Raw genomic sequence first — 23,478 nt, 5'->3', positions numbered from 1 at the left:
AATTAACTGGAAGAATAATCGCGAACAGAAGAGGAAACTGACAAAAACATAAAGAGCTATACAATTTCAAATGCGCTTAAAATCGCAGCTTTGGTAAAACAGCATTGATCCAGGACATTTGCAAACTTTGAAACCGTTCTGCAACAAAAGATTACGTTCTCGCCAAAATCTTAAAGCGCGCAGGAAATTGAACGAGATTTTACGAGAACCGTATTGATAATTCGATGGTAGTTGAGGAAGTTCGCCTGTAAATTTTCCTTGAAGTCGGATAGGTCAAATCAAAGTTACGACGCGAACTTAATATTGAAAAGTAGTTTGGAAACTCTCCTAGGAAGCTCTCATAGGAAAGTCGTAGGAACATGCAATCTCTCTGACCAGAGGATCCGTATCCATTTCAAGCAATTGACTCTTCCGAAACTTGGTCCTTATCTACTTTCAATTCGAAGTGGGATTGGGTAATCGCCAGAGCTGTTAACTAATGAACGGGAATTAATGAAATTAAATAACTGAATTTCTACGGTAAGGAATAAATATCCGGTATTTTAAATAGCAAATGATTCAAGATAATAAAATATTCGATAAACTTTATTCGACATGCATAAAGCGATACATAAGAGTATTCGTGTGAAATATCGGTTATGAAAAATTTGTACGAATATATTGGGTTGTCCGAAAAGTTTCTTTCGTTTTATGAGGAAATAATAGACGCACAATGTTTTTTGTTTTATATTATTTTGTCGAATTACGTACGATCCATTTTGTTCGGCTGAGATAAATACATTTCACAGACTTGGTTTCACGTTTGTATAAAGGTGCATTGTTGTAAAGAACACGTTTGCGAAAGAAAGACACTTTCCGGACAACTTAATACATATATTACGTGTTACATGATACAGTTTGCAATTTCATTGACGCTGTAAGTAGATACAATTATCGTAATTGTACGGATAAAAGTTGAAATCAATCTGAAAATATACAGGGTGTTTCGGTACGGGTAATAAAACCGATCGTGTGTAGCAGATTAACCGGCAGTTAGCACGCCATAAGAAAACATTCTTTGCTTGAAAAAGTGAAATGTGTTGCTCTTCGTCAGGCAAATAGAAGGTGTCAATTGTAACGCACGTGGAATAAATATTATTCACAGTATCGTAGTCAAAGTGTAACATAGTATAACATCGTGGTGCACTGCATTGGTTTAAGGTTGAGGAAAACAGAGAAAAGCACAGATTCGAGAATCAGAAATCTTTTTATTACTTATAAAGTAATCACTTGATACATCCTTCTAATGAGAAGTTACTCGTACGAGTTACATAGACTCAGAAAATAGCGAGCAGCAATTAAAGAAGTCATTGCAAATTACACGATCGTTCCTGTAATCACGTTGGTTCGAAACGCTGTCTATTGCCAAACACTTTTACTTGACAAAGTTGTGATTCGATCCTCCAACTTCGTACAAACATACTTTACAAACTTGTTCATCATCACCCGTATAGAGCTTATCGTCATAATTATAGAAATCAGAAGCTATCTGTAATAATACTTAATAAACGCAAGAAATCTAATTGCTATTATATGTACACTGCTGTTCATAGGACATTTATGTATATGGGAACGTTTACTTATTAATCGGTCAGAATTTTCTATTCGTACAGAACAATGGTGAAAAACGTATACAAATTTTGTAAAAATATGCGTCAATCTCACTGTAATGCGATGTAAATCGTAGAGGATCTCGAGACGAATAAAATAGTATATTTTGAGAAGTCTATCCACAAATACAGTGACAAACCTAATAATACGAATGATAGAATTGATTAAAATAGAGAATCGAGTATCCTGACGAATATAGACAAGAGAAGAACGTTCAATGTTGTTGTACATAATTAACGAAACTTTTACCTCGGTATTAAATATATAAATACTTTATACTCTGAGAATTGAAATATAATAATTTAGTCTTAATACGTTTCAATAACTTCTCAATTGTCCATAAATGTCCCAATGATCACAAAAATGCAGATGTATCTACCTCTAAATCAATTCAATTCTACCAAACTCACAGTTTTCATTAAACTTAAACAACCTTCTTTAATATTGAAAAAAAAAAAATCCGAGAAAAAATCTTCAATTCATTCAGCACAAACCAGTTAATATATTCACTGCTATTAACGACGTGTGATCACCGCATATACAATTTTACCCTTCTTCTTTCCCATTAAAAATTTCTTTATTATATATTAATGATATTTGCTCTATTAGGATATCCAATGTTTGTTTCGCAGTTACTTTATCAAAATACATAAAAGAAGAAATGTAATATTAAGATTAATCCATAACTGGCGTAGCGATCATTTTAGCAGAAATGACCAGAAATTTGCAAAGCTTAGGTATGAATTGTATATATATGCACTTCCGTCCATAAGTTACGCGACTCCTCTTTGTCCTACACATACGCGTCGATAAAATAGGTTTGTAATAAAATCTCCAAAACGTAACACGTGTAATTCAATTTTCCCAAAAGTATACGCAGAGATGACAATTTAATATCGATTTAACTTTGTAATTCCAACATTCGCCTGTACCTGTTCCAAGCGTCCTGTGGCCTATACGACGATACCGTAGACCGATAATTATTAAGTTATACGTTGGTTAACGATACGACGTTAAAAATAACGATTCCTAGGGTTTCACAGAGCCCATCTTACCAATTACGGGACGAAGTAACACAACGTACGCGTCAATAGCAGCGAGACTGTTAATAAATCGTCATTCAACGATCGACCAGCATCATGATCAGCCAATTAAAATAAGTCTTCTGCGATTCTTCCGCGTAGATCGTACCAGCGGAGAGAATTTTCACAACTTCGGCAAGCAGCCACGTTTGACGTGGACAGAATATAGGAATAGAACAGACCACCCAACAACTTTCGTGACAATGAAATACGAACGGACTAAGCTCGGCTCGTTACCGAGGGGAAAATCGTAGTATTTAGGTCGACGTTCACAATGCACGGCGAGCTACAACAGTGCCCCTTTTGTTTTCCCGTTCTGCCGCAGTCAAAACAGACCAGCTGCAGTCTAAATTAGTGGCGCACGTTTAACCCTACCGGCTAAAATCGTCGCGCGAATCGATTAAACATTCCCCTGGCTCCGTTTCGATTCGCTTCAGAATCGGTTCACGCTTCCTAATCTATATTTTCTTTTTCTCTTCTTTCTGTCTGTGTTTTTGCACTTTCTTCCCTTACTATTTCGACAGATTAGACGGACAGACAGACGGAAATGCAGTTTCGTTCGCTGTGTTACGCGCGATTGATTTTTGCGAAGGAGCGCGCCTGTTAAATGTTTTCAAAGAAAGCGTGATAAATTGGAAAGGCTGTTCGTAACGTCATTACTCTGTGGTAATGTCGCTTCACTCGATTGGATTTATTAATATTAATTAATACGCGAACCGTGGATGTTTACGCAAATCTGCATTCTTGCAAATACGTCTAAAGAAATGCATATTTTTCTATATCTTTTATTATTAATTTGAATATTTTGTACGTGGCGGATTATTAGGTGCATTCTGTAAATTTTTTGGTAGATGCATAAACATCCAAATGTAACTGGTTATTGATATATTATCGTATCTTTATTAGCATACCTATTATCGTAAAAAATATAGGCGTAAAATTTCCTTATATTCGTTGCGAGAAAAGCTAGAGAACGTGAATTGATTTAGCGAAATTCGACAAGATTGATACAACGTCCAATGCTAAAAGGATTGCACACATATAATTTTCTGAGAGAAAGATTAGGGCTTTATGTATCAAATCTGTTAGTTAAAGAGCCAAGGGGTAGTTTTCTTTTGTCATTGTCCACGAATTTCACACTTTAACCCTTTCGTTAGAATGCAATTAACGATTAATACGATAGTTCGTTATTGCATAACGATAGTATAACAGTAGAACTATTCCTTATACACGTTATAAATTATTAACAATGTAAATTTTGTCTTTTATTCGAGTCATTCGAGATTGACACGTTGACTGCCATCAACGTGAATTGATTAAAGTATTTAAATTAAATAAATGTCCTTAATATCATACGTACTAATATATACAGTCTTTTAAATGCAACTGTAGTCTGTTTAAACAAACTTGTTTTTTAATGAAATAGTAGGACAATCGGGCAGCAGTCAACGTATTACATAATGCATAACGAATTCTAAAGAAATATGCGTCAGAATAATTAAATTCTATAAATTATTCAATCTATCATGGAAAATATTAAAACATACCGTGTGACATACATTATCGAGCAAAAATTTGAAATTAGTTAACATTTTCTAATTCTCTCGTTTATTCGAAATTAATGTAAAAATAAAGCAGATACGAATAATAGTTTCCTTCGTTTCGACAGATTTATTATTAAAAAATATTCTAAACTGATATTGTTAAAAGTTCTTAGACTATGAAACACATAATAATCTCAAACCTTTGACTCGTAGTGTATATCAAAGTAATATAACAAAATACAAAAATTGTACAATTCTAGACGAAAATCTCGCTTGAAATATTCACTGCTGCCAAAATGCAATGGCCCATTCCTCGAATTGGATTTTTCTCTCATAGCAAATGTCTTCGTTTCAAGCAATAATCTTTCGTTTCGTTACGCTGGCCACTGCGCTGTTTGCCTCCCTAAATAAATTATTCTGTCAGTGGTTGCGTCAGCAGGATTACTCAAATATTTGAATCAGCGCAACATGAGCGTCAATAACAGTGAATGTATTAACCAGAAATATCAAACTATGCTATGTTCAGTCACGGTCGTTAACTAAATACAATTGGTATTATTATCCGGTGACTATAATAATCCGAAATTTTAACGGATGACTATAATCAACGTTAATTATCAACAGTATTACGTCAAACATTATTTACAGCTGTATCAAATAATTATAGTACAGCTAAAATATGAAATTTCCTTTATTAATTATAGTTAACGACTAATACGACATTTTTACGAGTAACTATAGTCACCTTTGTTAGAAAGCGCTCGATGTTGGATGATTATAATCACCCGCAGCAACGAAAGGGTTAGCGAAGCGTTAAATACGAAGTTTCACGCGACTAAAGCCCGATGTGGGCGAGCGAATTTTATCTTCAGCTAAATGTCGCAATGCTCGCGAATGCATCAGCGACACGCGAGAATTCGCAAACGGCGAAAATTGACCGTCGCGTCGTGAGATTATAACGTTGCGCCTTTTTCTATTTTTGAAACGCAAGTTTCGCTCACGCGAAAAGAAAAATACGCACGCAAAGAGAAATATCCACGCGACAAAACCCACTTGTATGCATCGATCCTGACGCCACCGATAGTCGACGAGACATTGCGAGCGTGGACCGGAAATACATCGAAGCCTGTTTAACTGCCGCATGTCAAGGTGCATCGACGTCCTATGCATCGTACTTCCATTAATATTGCTTTCAATAAAATTACAGACCGTGGAGAGATTTTAGTAAGAATTTAGCTATCTTCTCATTCGTATCGACGTGGATACTTTATGATCGTGGGATTAATTCAGAGTGAATTAATAGGATTTTGTGGAGATAACGTTAAACGCGATGTTGAACAATTTCGAATTACGCGTAACGTAACGTACATTAACGCTATTAACATTAATTAATATTAGAACTACCGATTTGTAATGTGCCATGGTAAACAATTATATTAGACGCGTGTGTTGAAAATAAATAAATATATATGATTATACTTTTACCTTGATAAAAGCTAACATTGTATACAATTTTGATAAAAACATTTGCATAGTTTCAACAGACAATAATTTTTTAATCTTATTTTGACAGATTCGGTAATTCTCGTATCGATAATACGACAAAAATAATAAGGCAATAAGAATATAAATATAAATAATAATGCTATAATAAGGACGTAAATAATTCTAAAATAATAGCACGATAATAATAAAGGAAACACTATTACGGAAATAAATTAGGTCATATTTTATCTTAATAATCTATTACAACCTTTGTGTATGAACAAATAAGTGAACCTTTGATTCGTCAAAATTCAAATATCTACACGTACACCACCGTTCAAAAGTCTTAGGACAATTGTCACATTTGATTGAAATTTCGTAAGAATTAAATAACTATTAAGAAACATGGAACGATATCGTTCAATTTAATATTTAAATACGTTAAAATTTGTATGCATTTATGAGAATTTATGACTGCACAAACACCTTATACCGAATACACGTAACATTCGAAAATATGTAAAATATTCAAAATATAGCAATAGCTCTGTAATATCTGATAAGTAGAACAATTTTCTATGTTCCATTTTTTTACTTATATTCATAGGAATATGAATTTACATAAAGATTCGCAATCTATTGATGTATTGGTATATTATTTAAAAGACGCGTGAAACTATAAGTTCACATTCTACGTGAGATACTAAATTTTTGTTAAAAACAGATATTCCAAGAGTTTCGTGCAGATTTATGCCACATATCGTAACACAGCTATTCGAATTGATAACTTTTCCTGCATTTCACTCGCGTTTCCAATTTCATTCACTAGTAAGAAGTCACTTGAAAGAAAACCCCCAAAATAACAACTAACAATTTTTTAAAAAAATATATATATATGTAAATTCGATAGAATTTCAAGTTTTCACGAATCGATCGCCTGATTTCCAAAATATTACACCATTACATATATATATACACATATATGTATATATATTTATTTCCTCTACACAACTTCACGACAACACGATTTCCTCAGTTCCTCACCTGCGACAGTTGAGCAGGCACTGTTGTATTAAGTGGAGCGCGCGAAATTAGTTAAGTATTCACATGAATCGCGGCTCAGCGTGGTTTCGTCGTCGTCGTTCTAAGCGTAGAGGACAGAAGTGGAAACGCGCACACGGGACAAACGAGAAGATGTTTCAGCGACGCGAACTCGGCCCGAAACGCCGTGATTGTCGCCGATTTATTGCTCTAAGAACTTAAGATGAAACTCACGGGCCAAGGCCGCGTCCCTGAGAAAGGCAATACTGTGTTTCTTTTTCCTCTTTGGGAAATTCCGCGCCATTTTTACACGCTCATACTCTCGCACACACTCCGATTATCATCTCACATTCTTTATTTTTCTTTTTTTTCTTTTTTTGTTCCTTTTTCTCTTTTTATTCTTCACGTTTATTCACCGTTTTGTCACTCTCGTTCCTCTGGTTGCTCTACTCGTGATACGTTCGCGATTCGTTCATTACGCGGAATTATTCGTTTCGGTTGATGCATACGGAACGTCACTTTCCCCAATTACATTTTAAGGACACGTACTTTGTTCGAAACGTCATCTATTCGATGAAAGTAATTCTCGTACGATGCAATGCACCTTCTCGATTAACTTGATCGTTCGGAATTTATAAGAATTGCTAGTTCTAACATTCAGAGATTCTTGAATTGGCGTTGTTACAACTTCCTTTAAGATAATTTGTATGTTAAAAGATTGAAATATACGTAAAGAATACGTTTTTAATCCTCTACAAATGTCAAGTTTCGTTTATATTCACTTTTAGAACATCTTCTCTAAAACTGATGTAAGAGAATCGCAGGAAACGTAATTTGGATATTTTTATTCGAAATATTTCTAACGCGATTCATAGGAAATTTCTTCTTCCTTTGACGCTGAAATCGAATAATTGACGATAGGAGGAAATTTCATGCGCCGGTCCATTGCCTGTCAAATTGAAACTCCGGAGAAACGACATTTCATATGCATTAACTAGTAATAGCTTCTTCAATGTCCTTCTTTACGGTTTTGATGATCGACCTCGCGTGAAAGCTTTGCCTGTCGCGATTTCAATCTAATCGCGGGCGTGGTAATTGGTACGATTACGAGAACGATTATTCCCCTAACGAATAATAATACTAAAACCGAGTGATAGGCACACGGTTTTATGATCGACGACGAAGAGGAAATTACTTTCCGAGAGGAAATCAGTGAAAATATTTATCTATCTATACCGATAAGTCGATTTGATCTGAAGGAAACTTTCGAACTTTCGGGAACGTCCCTCGTTTCTCATTATCTTCTTGGTTCCGGTTCTCCCTTAAACTCGATACACAGTCGCGAACGTCGAACGGCGTTGACTTTTTCATCTCTTCGTTTAAGTAGTCGCTTAAGATCGTTCCACGAGCAATACGAATATTTTCATCGTTTAACAAAGTTACATATAAAGTAATTATTTCAGTTATTGATACTTGCTCCTTTATTTCTAGATAGCTTCTTATTTGTCCGTAGACTGTTCTTTCGATATTCTTAACATTCTTTGATATCCTTCTTCCAGACTCCTCTTTTAATACTCGATTTTTTTTAAAAACACTCGTATTACTCGTTACTTGATTGGATAGTTCGTATGCGTATTACAAATACGCGATCTGTTATAAAAAATAAGGAGATTGTAGTTACAAAGGTTTTATTTCGAAAAATCAAAGTAACAGGTTCCCTTGAGAAGCGATACATCGACAGAGACATTTCCTTTCTTTCCTTTTGCAGCAATATCGCTGGTATTTGTCCTTTAGAAGATTCGCTCGCACGATCAGTCTGATGGCATTTTCAATGTCTGAAATCTGGAATGAATTTAATATAATTTTTCACCTTAGGCGATAAATTTCAATGTATGCAGCAGGGAAGTTAAATTCTTATTATCATAATTCGTTCGCAGATCAAAATACGCTGAAAGACAATGCAATATAGAAGAGTTAAGAATATTATTACTCGATAATTACCTCGTACCAAAGCATTTCAATTTGGAGTATTTTAATTCGAATATATCTGAATTTACTTATGGCGTTTTTTTTTTTTTATTTATTTATTGCTGCAATTATCCAAACAAAAGAATAACGTTCGAATAAGAGGAATTCTGCTAAAAACCAGAAAATGAAATTATTTTACATTCGACCTTCTGGAAGGATGATGGAACCACTTGATCTTTTGCCAACGTTACCCTCCTTCTCCTTCAACCTCCTTATTTCTATAACAGATCATGTACGATAATATAAATCTCGTGAAATTCCATATAAACATTAACGTTTCTTCGTATTTTTATACACATTGTAGAAATATACTCGATGATGAAGTTTAATCGTCGCGTTACAGTGTTTCTCGAGATTCTTGTCAGCGACTGCGAGCAAGATCAATATGTTTCATGCTATGAGAAAATTCATAGTACGGAGCTTGAAAATAAAGCTGAAATTCCAAATTAAAATATCCAGTCGTCATACCTATAATACAGTTAGATTCGATTTCTTGACGCCTCGATCTTTTATGCACATCTTACTGAAGAAATAAGTGAAAGAATATTTTTACTTGCTCGATATAAGCTTTATTTTTGTCTACCGGGTGTAAGTTTTATTTTTGGTTTCCATTGGAGGTCGCAGAATGTATTCATTAGTATTCTAACTAAATTTAGAATATCAATAAACTCTTTGGAAGCAAAAGTATGATATAAACTTGGAATTGTTTATCATATAATGCAAGCTACGTCGTAACATAATTTTATAATCACGCAACGATGATCGAAGCAGGAAAATTTAACAACGAATAAATGAAAAAAAGAAAAGAAAAGGAAAGTCTATGTCGTATTTGACGCATACAATTTTTATTCAAATTTTAATACTCTTTTAACAACCGCAAAGATATAGATCTTGAAAACCTTGTATGGCTATCGTCAACGAAAAAAATAATTCTTACAACGTGCTTTTACTTCTTGAAATTATGCGATCTTCGTGCCATATACATTTTTGTATAACGAATAGCGTACAATAAATTCGGGTCACCGTATCAGGTAAATCACCCTGTATATCTTCAGGTATCGTTAATAAAAAATTTACCCTCGATCGCCATAAACGCGCTATTATTCTCAAACCTCTGGCTTCAAAATGCATCGAATAACAACATTAATATCTACTGACATTTCCATGCTTCTCGAATATTATAATGCCTGCTTTGGCATTAAAATTTCAAAGTTAAATGTTGTTCGACTAACAGCATGCTTCAATCTATATTGACGCTTTCACTTTCATTTGTTCCGGAATGTTGAATTTCTAAGAAACACCGTGACGCAATGAATTTTCACGATAGAACGGTTCTCTATTGATCATCGCTTTAGAAAAGAAGAAAATGACAAATACAAAAGGGAAAAGAAAGGGAGAACAGGAGTCGCGCTTTATTGGACGTCGACGAAGGTTAAAGCGTAAGATTAACACGAGAAAGTTCAAAGGGAATCTCGAATCGTTCTGTTACGTTCGAAGAGAAATGGTCGAAAAATTTGGGAAGCAATGGAAAACCGTTTAAAACGTCGCCTTACTTACGATGAAGTTCGCAGGGTATTAGAAAATTTGAATTCGTCTGTGAAAACTTTAATACGTGTTTGCCTCGTGACCATCGATTAATCGTGATAATCTCAGTAAAAATACATTTATATACGCACGTACGAATAAATCGACTACTGACGTTACGTTACGTTACGTTACGAGAATAAAATGTCACGGACAATTTTTAAAAAAGACGAACATTTCCACAGATATAATCGATCGTTTTCTTTTTTTCTTTTTCCTTTTTCTTCTATTCAATATGTTAAATTGTGACTATTTGAGATTTCAATATACACACGCGTGCGAGACTTTCCGATATGTACAGGATTCGAAAAGATATTGGATAACGCGTAAAACAGATTCTTCTCCCTTTCATCGAAGCAGATATATCTTTCAGAAGAACTAAATTTTTATCGAGACAATTGTTATAGCGATATCGGGATTATCGATCGATTGATGCAACGAACAAGTGGCATGAAATTTAAATATCTTCTATTCGAAGTATTTACACGTATTTGTCTGTTTCCATATTCGTTAAGAGTTAAGAATAATATTGTATTATTCTACGATTAAAATTATTCCTATTTTATCTCTATTTTCTATAGTAATCTCGAATAAACATTATTCCCCAGCTATCTGAAAAAAAGACCTTTAACCGCACAATGTTCCAACAATGATCCCTTAAAATAAACTCGCAACTTCCGTTAGCTAATAATGAAATTCAACTTTAACATTAATAACGCTGTTCATTTATCCTTCGTTAACTAACTTCGCTCCATTGATCGATCACATCATCATCGAGCATTTATTTATCGTAACCTTCGTTATTTCTTCGTTATAGCTTTTGTACAGATCTTAGAATCTAGGAAAATATTCTTTGAAACATCTACACGAACGTGACTTACGATTCAAAAAGTGCAAAATTCGGATATTATAACCGGTGCCTAAACTCGATCCGTAAGGAAGTTATGCAAACGCGCATCGAAATCTCCGAGTAATTGAAACGATTCGAATGCATCACGATCCTATTAGGCGATAGATGAGATAAGAAGAAAAAGAAAAAGAAAAAAGAAAGAACAAATTTTTTCTTATAACTTTCGTATGTAATAACACGACGATTTAACACGATTCGTAAGTATTTAAATCTTATCGTTCGATTTCACGATTTACACGTTTCGACGCGCGATATCGCGCATCATCGAAGGATCTTCGCGAGGCGAGAAACGATAGAACGATCGCAAGAACAATCTTACTTGTGGATCGATTCCTAAAAAGAAACGTTCGCACATCGAATCGAAATTTTACACGGGTGGCTATAATCACGATGTACGTTAACGTAGATGACGACGTGACGGTTCGACGAAACTCAAAGGAAACGATGGCTGTTCTAGGATAACTTGAACCGAGGATAACGGAACATAAACGCCGGAATGGAAACGAAAAACAGAACGAGGGAGGATCTTTTACTCTGAACGCAAGTTTAATTGAAATTTTTAATGAAATTCAAATAACGTTGGAGTTAACGAATGTTTCATTGAGAACTTGGAAAATTTCAATATCATTTAAATTAAAACATTTCCGTTCGTTCGGCTTAATTTAAATAAGCGAGACGAAGCTTCTCTCGATCGAATAAAACGTTCAACCAATGTTTAAAGCTATGTTTCAGCGTACAATTCTGGCTTCTTCTTTCTTCGTGCTTCTCTAAATCGTTGCGACGTTCATCGAACGTAAGACCTCAGGTTTGTTCTCGTTAAATAATAGGGGCATTAAATACAATGGAAAATCGATCGTCCGTTCGATGAACGATGCACAATTTAACCGGGATAGAGTTACAAAGGCATCGTGATTACGCTACATATAAAAAATAATCAGAACAACGTATCTTACGCTCGAAGGCATTTCTAGAATCGATTCACCATCGCTATATTGGATATACCAGCACTCTCTACTGACATACTTACAATTAACTTATTTGATATGCGGCCGTATACGCACGTACGATTCCTCGCCGCGGGACTTTTCTAATCTCGGTCTCTAACTCGATCACTTAAAAATATCAGTTTAATTACACAGGATAAAAGACAAACGAGGAGCGGACACGCGCGAATACGATTTCTCTCGATCTATTTCACTCAACCTACTGTACATCCTACGTACTCGTACTTTTCACGTTTCTTAACGCGATTAAAGTCGAAGCTGGATACGAATCGAAAAAATTCAGACGAATCGATACGTGGACAATTTATATAAATCGTCGTACATCGATCTAACGTTGATTGTTAATTTTGTAATATCGAGTTCCTCTCGCGAATCACTAGATCATAAAATCGTTGAAACGTTCGAAGATCGTTTCTCATAGGAATTCCTTGGATCATTCGCCTAACGATAAAAATATATGCGGGTCGATAGAACTGGAAGATGAAAGACGGGCTCTTCCTGATGAGAGCGCGAGAAACAGATACACACGAAACACGCATGAAACAAGAAATTATTATCATCTACAATACGTTTCGAAGTGGATTATTTAAATACTTAACGCTATCGCGAATCGAGTAGAGAGAGACAAAGAAAGAGAGAGAGAGAGAGAGAGAAAGAGAGAGTATTTGATATTAAACATTCGTGAACGCGTTCGCGGGTGTCCAACATGTATAACTTACCTCGTAGACGTCTAAAGGTATATTATTATCGTAACTCCATCGTGTTGAAGAAAACGATCTCACGTGTCCGTAGGAACGAACGATGCTCGAACGAGTACCATATGTATACGTTATACGATATAATTCGACAATAAAATTAGAGTAGTCTAGTAATAGTATAATATAATAAGCGACGATAGACCGTCTTTTTAAGAGCTAATTGGTGTTCGTACGTTGATCCCTTTTTTCATTTTGGTACCGAGTTATGATAATTCTTCTCCTCGATCGCTTATCCATTCGTTTATCATTATTCCCCCTATCATTTTTATCCGACCTCTGTTTGTTCTCGTTTCTCAATCGATTTTAATATCGCTCAAATGGGTGAACGTCGCTGCTTGGCTACGTTTCTCGAAGACTTCGTTACTTCCGATCATTTTTATGGATAGGCGCGATACAATGGATCTCTTGTCAATAATGGAATCCTTAAATCGCGTTCTCACGCTCCAAGCACGTGAATTCGATAAAAATTCGTAGGAAAAGCTGCTTGTAATGCGCCTGAAGAGAATTAAAAGTTATCGTGTAATTATATCGAAATACACCCTGAAGCTGCGTGTTAAAGAGCTTGCAGAGGATTGAAATATTCAATTAGTTGTTTCAAATGGAGTAACATACACGTGTGTTACAAGGATAAAAGAATACTTGTGTTGGCATGGAAGAGATGTTGGAAAATTATTCTACGATCGATGCTTACAATTGTATTATTTTATCCTAAGACAACTTTTCTGTCCATAAATTTTGATGGAGGTACCTCCGTTATGGATTCCACATGAAACTGCGATTTAAGAATTTTGTTGGTTCATCGACTGACTGGCGCAATTTCCTTTGAATCGGTGTTTTCCATCACGAAACTCCTGATTGTATCTCGATATCATATATAACTCTAGAAGATATGTCGATTAAATTTCAGGTGATCACGCAAATACGTTAAATCGATTATATCACGCTAATCCCACGTATGAAGCTTTTCAAAGTAGATTGTATTATCCAACTTCCCAAATATTTTTCATAGATTTTTCTATTAAATCCACGCATACTTTCCTTCTCTCAGTAGTTCCATTTTTTTCTTGAAATCGTGTCTGTAATCGTGTGTACGCATGTGTTCACGTGTGTGTGTGTGTGTGTGTGTGTGTGTGTGTGTGTGTGTGTGTGTGTGTGTGTGTGTGTGTGTGTGTGTGTGTGTGTGTGTGTGTGTGTGTGTGTGTGTGTGTGTGTGTGTGTGTGTGTGTGTGTGTGTGTGTGTGTGTGTGTGTGTGTGTGTGTGTGTGTGTGTGTGTGTGTGTGTGTGTGTGTGTGTGTGTGTGTGTGTGTGTGTGTGTGTGTGTGTGTGTGTGTGTGTGTGTGTGTGTGTGTGTGTGTGTGTGTGTGTGTGTGTGTGTGTGTGTGTGTGTGTGTGTGTGTGTGTGTGTGTGTGTGTGTGTGTGTGTGTGTGTGTGTGTGTGTGTGTGTGTGTGTGTGTGTGTGTGTGTGTGTGTGTGTGTGTGTGTGTGTGTGTGTGTGTGTGTGTGTGTGTGTGTGTGTGTGTGTGTGTGTGTGTGTGTGTGTGTGTGTGTGTGTGTGTGTGTGTGTGTGTGTGTGTCCAAGCAGTGTCAAGAAGTTCGACAAATGTTCACATGACAAGAAAAAACAGCATCGTGAAGAAACCTCTGTATCTTAAGAACAATAAATATTATATCAGTATTTTAACGTACGTAGAAAATATATGTATGTATATATATATATATAATATGTATATTAACGCGGGACTTGTTTCTTTAAATAGAAAAAGATATGTATACCCGATGCGACGAGGTATCCTAGAACAAGCGAAGAGAACAATTTAACAAGATAGTTTAAGTAAACGTTTGTATACCAGCAGAGTCGGATAGAACTTTTTTCCTTCTTGACGAAATTCAACAAATAACCGTCACGGTTAATATTTCGCTTGTCGATCACGATTATCAAAAACGTTTCCTCGAATGTAGGCTCGTACAGCTCGAACGATCGATCGAGTAATAACAGAAAGAAAAATTTATGGAGGCACAACAAGGATAACAACGTGTTCTGAAGAATTTCAACGGACAACAAAGAGAATTCTACGGTGGATCAACGATCCTAACGATCACATTGATCGAACGAATAATTCTAATTTCGATTGGAACGAAAAATTCTGTCCAACTCTGTGAACGCTAATCCCTAGAAACTACGTGTCCTCCGCGTTTGAAAGAAGACGACAGCGTTCGCGACTAAAACGCGGAGGCGAAAAATTGTAAAAATCGCGTCTACGTAGAACGACAGAGCTAAATTGATAAAGATAGTTTATTTATACTTCGCCAACTCGTAATACCTAGAAAATGGAACGTAGAAAAATATAAAATAAAAAATCATACAAACGAATACGGTGAAGATTAGTCTTTATAATACATCAGCTACTCGATTTCATTTTTCCAATTATCATATTCCTTTAAACCTAGCCTCTCACTAATTCGGTTTCTTTCTCGGGTCGTACCCCGTCAAGTTCCACACCCTTAAAACTCGCCGATACGTTACACGCAACAGCGACGTCGCGAATGAGCAAAAAGTTTCCTAATTACACTTGAATCTTCTACACACGCGTGTATTATTCCTCGACATTCGTGCGACTATCTTCGAAAAAATTTGCGGACAATCTGTTCGCGCGGTTTCGTCGTTGGTAAATCAAGAGGAAATATGCGTACGTAAATTATTATACGCTTCCTCCCTTAGCTATACGAGAGTACGATTTTAAAAATATATACGTGTATGCATGTAGAGGCTCGTAATCGATCGAAAAAGTTTCCTAATCTTTATACAACACATGTACGTATGTACATATGTAACACGTATGTATCTATGTATTGTTCACCTATGCAGAATGTAATTAATTTACACGTTCGTAGAAAGGGATCTCGAGGCTCCGACGAGAAAGGTTGGAGAGCACCTTGGTAAATTACGCGTCGACATCGCTAATCTGTCGATGGAATAAATATCGATTTATCACATGCGACTTACGCAAACAAAAAGAGAGAGATAGATAGAGAGAGAAAGAGAGAGAGAGAAAGAGAGAGAGAGAGAGAGAGGAAAAACGAACGTGTATCGTTGATGACCGATGTCGATGACGATCGTCGTTCGTTCGCCTGGATCTCCCTCTGGTTGTTCCATCGAAGATAGAATTTTACTCAGGATCAGCTCAGGCTCTACCAATTACGGCCGGAGGTCAGAGCGCGTTCTCCATTTCTTCTGTTGTCAGCTGGAACTGCTCTTGACCTATATAGCAGCGAACAAAGCCGATTTAACGATCCACTGGGAGCATTACGTAGGCAAAAAGGATTTCAGTATGATAGGATGTTTGATCGAATAGCTTCTCAAAGACTTTCTTTCCGATGAAGGACAGTCGATGGAATAGTTCTTTAGAAAACTTTGCATAATCTTATCGTCGGCCTTTCATATTACGGCTTTGTACAAATTGTGACAGATAAAACAGATAAACAATTTATTCCGAGTTCATGCAAATACACGACTATCAGGAGAATAGGTGTCACAAACAATATTTTTTTATTCTCGCGAGACCGTTTCTAGGAAAATTTGCAAGGTCGTTGGAGGATATATTTAATACTTATCTATATCAAATTGCATCAGAGTGCAACAAGAAATGGGATAATATGACCTAGAATTATATCAAAGATGAGAGTCTAGAATCCTTTCCTTTCCTTTGGATATCGACCATTTCTTATTTTCACACTTTATATACCGTCTACATTAAATATTTTCATGACCGATTCAAGATAGATTCAATCTAGATTAATAACTTCTGGACTAGAAAATCGGAAAGAGAAACTTTCTTCTTATTTTCTTTTTTCTTTTTTTGAGGTAATACCCGGAGATAAAACTAAGATTAATATAATCTTCAGAAGGAAGAGATAAAAATAACATTCTGATTTCATAAAATAATACAATATATGAAATAGAAAATGTTTCTTTCGCTCATCTGATAAAGCTATTAACGTAGATTTTTATTTCTCTCGATTGTCTCTAGTTTTTTACCATTCTGTGCTTCGCTACGTCATCATATTCGCAACTTAGACTAGCGGAATATTTTTTTCTGTAACAGGGTACCCAAAGAAAAAAATGGAAACACTTACTGCATAAATACGCCGCGAGGTCACGGTCCTCCGCTTGCAGGGCTAGATCGCGAGGTGTGTTGCCGTGTCGATCCTTGATGATTAAAGTAGCACCACCAGCCACTAACATGCAGCAAATGGAACGACGTTTATATTGAGCCGCTTTGTGCAGAGCGGTTTGACCTCTGCAATTAGAAAGTGCAGATCATTCTTTTTTTTTCGTTTGCTCTCTGTTTACGCGCCTGGAATAAATCTCTTCTTTGATCGGTATTATAGCTTGCATATACTGAACAGATTTTGAAATACGAACAAAAAATTTTCCGATTTACGCCAGAGCATTTATAGTCGGTTATTTATGCCTTGTGCTATAAACGAAGCTAATTCTTCGAACTTTGAAATGTCATGGAAAATCTTCTTCCTGCCCTTTCGTGGTAGCCACGTTTGTTTAGTTTGTTTCTATCGCATCAACTTTTGTTCACCTTTTATCCGTTTCTATACATTGGACCTTCGTTTTCTGCCTGTTTTTATATCATACAACTTACTTGTCGTTGTCGATCATATTGAGAATACTCGATGGTGCGCAAGCGATGAGATATCTGACAATATCCTTGTGACCATATCTCGACGCTAGGTGAAGAGCAGTTTGTCCAGAGGAATCGATGGATAGAAGAGAGTATCCTTTCTCGTGAAATTCTTTCAAAGCCTGTAGATCGCCGATTTTCGCTGCTTTCAAAATACCATCGCTGGCTTTCTCCAGTAATCTCGTGTGAAACGTGTGAACCTCAGAACTCAAGCCAAAAAGTCTATCTCGTGGACTGAAACAAAATTATTTTTATCCTCTTTATACTATTTGTATTCAAATTAATCGTTCTTCTCTGACATTCCTTTTCTTTCTTAATTTGTAACTTTCTTCTATTTTATTCAATATAAAACCTTATAGGATAGATAGTATGGAGCTTTCGAGCTTTGTGAAGAAAAAGTAAGGCAAAAAATTGATATTGTGGTTAGCCGGAACGGGAGAAGTTAAAAGATAAAGAAGAAGAGAAAAAAATTAAATATTTTCAAAAGCTTTCCCATTTCACTGGCGCAGGGAAACTCTAGAAAGAAACGAACGTATTCGCTACGGTATAATACCGTATTAACTAGCATTCCTCCGCAACAGTAATCAAGAAAACCAAGTAAAAGGAACATCCTAAGCACTGGAACGAAATTAAAGTTTCTCTAGAGTGGTCGGTTTGGAAGTGAATGGTTTATTTTGGTTTATTTTCAAAGATATAGATTCCTGCAGCTAAAAGGAATGCGGAATGAATGGCTGGCGGTATTATTATTAAAGATAGAGATTTCAAGGTAGAGATTTTACATAGAGATTTCAGATACACATAACACCGTTTTTTCTAAAGTTACGTATTTTCTTTCTGGTTACGTGAATCGACTAAATAACAACGCATATTTTATATCCTTTTCTATATTTCTATCTCGCACTGGTTACATTACGTTAAGTAAAAAAATCAATCTAAAAAATGAAGAGCAACTTGGTGCATACAAGAGATTCAATTTTGCTTCATCTTGAACTTTTAACACTTTACCATTTTTAAACTTGCAAAAAGATAGAAACTTAATCTCTTTGCTATGTCTTACAGTTCAAATGTTGCTCCATCGAATATTTCATTGAAAAAATATTATATATTCAATAAAATATTCAATAAAAAAATTCTTAAATAAACGTCCCATGGAATTACATAATCCAATCTTTGCAAGATAAACTTGTTATTAGTACAACTAGCTATAAACTTCTAATTATACATTCATGTGCTGTGATATCAAATTGACTTTAACAAATGATGATAGCTTACCTAATGAAGGTAGGTGGTGTTTGATTTTGTGACTGTGAGACAACCGTGGCAGAGATTGATTTTGAGGAACTGCTTTGCTTGTTCGCGTCTCCAGATATTTTTTCCTCCTTCTTCACATTTGGAGATTCATCCTGAGGCGCGTCTTTATTCATCGATTCATGAGATTTCGCAGTATCCTGATCCTTGTCCTGTATCTTCGTTTCAAGTGGTGTTTCATGTGGTGATTCAGGCGCTGCAGTTTCAGGTGGTGATTCAGGCGCTGCAGTTTCAGGTGGTGATTCAGACGCTGCAGTTTCAGGCGCTGCAATTTCAGGCGCTGTAGTTTCAGGCGCTGCAGTTTCAGGCGTTGCGTTCTGTGGTTCCGAAACTGGCTGCGCCTTTGGCTCTTCTTTAGGCTTCTCGTTTGTCATGGCTGCATTTTGCTTTGGTCGTTCTTCGCTATATTACACGTTCTTTCTATTAATCTAATGATACGATTGCATTACCATTACAGATATCATGGACACACGGACGAATATGTGAAGTGGCAATAAAAGGTTCAAACAAGGTATTTATTTTGAAGCTACGAGTCATAATTGCGTAGCTCTTGATCACTGTTATTACATGCGGAATTATTTAATTATCTCTCTGTGGACAATATAGACGAAAGACAAATAATTATACTGCTATATCACATAAAAAGATATTGTTCTTTGTTTAAAGTGTATTGACTACTCGAAAACATTTCTCTAATTTTGACATCTCGTTCAATCTGTCATTATATAGATTATATAAATTATCTTTATACAGTATCGTTCAAGTTTGAAATCATTTCGTATCAATCAACGGCTTTATATATTAGATTTTCAAAATTCATTCTGCTTAAAGCTTAATTATTAATTTATATTAAGTAAGGGAAATATCATACAATGATAAAATTACAGAAATGTCTTGTCTTAGATTAGACTCTGTCTACAGAATTTCTACTATAATAGAACGTAAACTAATAACTTAAAATTTTGTAACAATAGAATAAGCATAAGAGATAAAGCAAGAAAGTTATTTAAACACCATATGATGGAATTAATTTTTACAATAGTTCTATATAGCCGGTATATGTTGAACAAAGAACAACATTAACATGTTCCATCAACGACTTTAATATTGTTACATATCGTTTTACTTTCGACCAATACAAAAGGCACAGTACAATGTTGATTACGTATCAGCAGAAGGATCATATGATAGAATCGTCATAACAAATCGATCGAAGACGATTCAAATAAGAAATTCTAATTCGATGAATGAGAAGTACCTTGGCGACGGATCAGCGGCTGCCGATTCTTGGCTCGTAGACATCTTCGTCCCATCAGGCTCGTTCAACTGATTGGAGGCACTCTCCTCGAGGACGTACACCGCTTCGACAGCTACATCAGTCACGTAATGGAGTTGCTCTTGAGCTCTATCAATCCTAAAGAATCGTTCCGCGGTACACGCTGAAAATTGATCCGAATGGTAAGTACGACGTAAATTGTGCACAGAAAATTATTTACCTTTGAACAAATCTCTTTTTTTCTATAATAATTCTTTAGCAAACGACGATCCCTAACTGAATCCTTCACAATATTACTCAAGGCTGACGACCTTGATAAGATATTAAAAAATTAGTGAAATCAAAGATAGCTCTCTTTTTGTAAATATTTAGCAATCTTCCAAAAATGTCTACTATTATTTCGTGTTATTTAAGCATTACAGATAAGTTTTTATTAAGAAAAGAAGTCTAAAATTATTACATGTGGCCAAGAAATCTCGTGAATCGTAGGAGCAAACAGTCCGCATAGTCGTACTTACAGTCGAGGAAGCAACAAGTGTCCATGTTATGGTCTTTTGCCAGGATCTTCCTCAGTGATTCTAGGTCTGTGGTGGCGTCGAGATCAAGTGGATCTGCGATCCATGTGGTCGCGGCCTTCTTCAACATGTCTTTATCGTGATGATACCTCTCGTAATCTAACATCTTGATCTTCATCACCGGCAGTTTTAACCTCTCCAGTTTGACGTCTTGCTGAGGTTTGCTCGCGTTCTTTCGTTTCGCCAGCATTGTCGCTTTGTTTAGCAGTTTTAGATTTATAATGGATGGCAGCAGTCGACAAGCCTCGCCATCGACCTAAGGTACGAATTATAGTTCTTTTTGTATACAATTAGGTATTCTAGTTGTATACAATAAATGATATTTGGCGTGCGATTAAATTTTTATTTCATGATAATCTGAGAAACTATATCTCAGTTGTGATATTCTTAGGGTTTGCCAGAAGAACGCAAGAAACATAAATAAATAAAGTAATTTGAGTTGGACTTTTATCATAAACGATTATGTAATATAGTATTTTCTATGTTCACGACGCCTGATTTATTTGCAATTTGTCTTCTGTATTTTTTTTTCATTACACGCTAAGCTATTATTTACTCGCTCAAACTCACTAAATCGCTATATCATACCGTTTAGTTATCCAAGCTTTTTATTGCGCGTTTCTTAAGTTTCCTTAATACACAAAAACTTGATTTCAAACTTTACCTTATCTCCTAAATCTAAATAATCACTCTCGCGAGATAATCACTGTCGTGTATCATAATCGAATATCCAATTTTTAATGAAATATTAGCATAATAAATGATTGTAACAAGTGATAGTTTAGTCTCTGCCACGGCTGGCAGAGCTCCTGGAATAACTCAGAAGCGATAAATGTTATTAGAATTTTTTGATCGATCCTTACAATTATAATTAAATATAAAGAATTATAACTATAATATAAAGAAGTCGAAATTTGTATGTTTCAGTGAGATAGGTCGAGACCCCGTGAGAAAATGAATACTTGTATCGAGACCCGATATTTCATCATAGCACTTGAGGATAAAAGGTTCCCCATGAGGAAAATTTACCTGCATTGGAATGGTCCTTGTAGTAACCAGCTTAGCTGTGCTACATTGAGCAATGCAGGTGCCGTGTCCACCTGCTTGAAGAAGCGGAAGCTGGTACGTCGTTAAACCAACAACCTCGATCATTCCATCTTCCGTCGATGGTTCTTTGGTTCCACTCGCAGCACCCCAAGGATGCGTTCCGCCGCCGTACGAGGCAATGTTCAAGAAGACTATAGCGTGAACTCGATGCTCCTTCAATTTCGGTGTCATATCCTGGCCGTCGCAGTCCAACGTCACGAATTCTGAGAGATCCTTCCATTTTCGTCGCACGAGATCCTTACCACCCATTTGACCATAAAACACTTTGTTTCGTAGCCGCGAGTTAAATCTTTCTGGATGCGCCTCTGCAAAACAGTCGAATACTTTTATACCATTTTGTCTTTCCATATAAATATTTGATCAACTTTCAAGAATTTATAGAAATAACATTTATGACTGGTATAGTGGTTGAAATATTCAGTGCATTTCAATAAGAGTTCTCCGCAAATAGATTTATCGGCTAACATGTTTCTTAAGTTTCTTTCTCTTTCCTAGGCAACTTTATATTTTGAGACTTGACTAAAATATTTTTACTTGGCAATCGATATGCTTGAAATATTCGTAACAGTCGGAATATCTGAAATATTTATACCAGTCGAAATATTCAAATCCGACAACTAATTATATTTAACTATCGTCATTTAATTCGAACGAGCTGAATGGAAGGTATAGGTATATACTTTTGTTACAAATACTTTTGATACTTGATAACAAAAAGATGTACAATGTAAGGATTTTACTTCAATCTATTAACCGGATCAGACAAATTAATTTGTCAATTAGATACCTAATTTCCTTACCAGTCGAAATTCTCCAGTTTCATAATTATAAAAACGTCTAGCCAAGAGATCAACTGGGTTAACGGATTAAACCTCGCAAAGAATTCTGCCACATCTTCTCTTAAAACTCCTCTAACCCCTAAACTATCGATCCTTCACAACCATTCACCCTCAAAACGTCCTTACATCCTCTCACTCTACATTCACTCTCGTTCCCAGCCACATAGAAAACACACGGCCACTCAGGGGTCTAAAATATGGCATTTCAGTGAAAGACGTTCGCATGAAATATAGCAACAGGTCCCTAACTACTTTGCAGGGTTCTTCGACGGTTCAACGGTACCGACGGAACGTTTCTAAATAATTTAAACAAACTGTTGCATACCGCTAGGGAAAACCTATTTCAGGAGGGCCGGAGGATGAGACCTTAGAGACTAACCTCGAGCTTCGTGAAATTCAAGGGCAATGTGCGCATCCACGCCAAGAGAGAAGTAATTATTAACGACGTTCAGAGGTAGATTCTCTTTGCCTTTGCCATTATCATCGTCGCCTTGTGCATCAGGATTCCTCTCCACTACCAGTTGCCATCTATCCAACAACGTCGTATCGCTCTCTCCGATATTCGTCAAAATCTTCCCAATTGGCTCGTCG

The 23,478-nt window shown here is 36.0% G+C and overlaps 1 protein-coding gene across 1 annotated transcript in view; it reads right to left on the bottom strand.

Moving 5' to 3' along the window:
- Positions 1-15,343: 15,343 nt before the first annotated feature.
- LOC100741807 (eye-specific diacylglycerol kinase) overlaps positions 15,344-23,478 on the bottom strand; it is a 52,468-nt gene continuing 44,333 nt past the window's right edge. The window contains exons 5-12 of the mRNA XM_012391838.3: positions 23,267-23,478; positions 21,971-22,353; positions 20,885-21,197; positions 20,349-20,529; positions 19,055-19,492; positions 17,744-18,016; positions 17,223-17,386; positions 15,344-16,347 (exon numbers count right to left, since the gene is read on the bottom strand). The exon at positions 23,267-23,478 is cut by the window's right edge and continues 6 nt beyond it. Of these exons, the coding sequence (XP_012247261.1) occupies positions 16,298-16,347; positions 17,223-17,386; positions 17,744-18,016; positions 19,055-19,492; positions 20,349-20,529; positions 20,885-21,197; positions 21,971-22,353; positions 23,267-23,478 (2,014 nt within the window). The 3' untranslated portion in view covers positions 15,344-16,297. The remainder of the gene's footprint in view (positions 16,348-17,222; positions 17,387-17,743; positions 18,017-19,054; positions 19,493-20,348; positions 20,530-20,884; positions 21,198-21,970; positions 22,354-23,266) is intronic.

This window comes from Bombus impatiens, unplaced genomic scaffold, assembly GCF_000188095.3.
Source record: "Bombus impatiens unplaced genomic scaffold, BIMP_2.2 scf_0049, whole genome shotgun sequence".
Lineage (NCBI taxonomy): Eukaryota > Metazoa > Arthropoda > Insecta > Hymenoptera > Apidae > Bombus > Bombus impatiens.
Note: the sequence above shows the minus strand (reverse complement) of the source record. Positions and strands in the feature narration are given on the sequence as shown.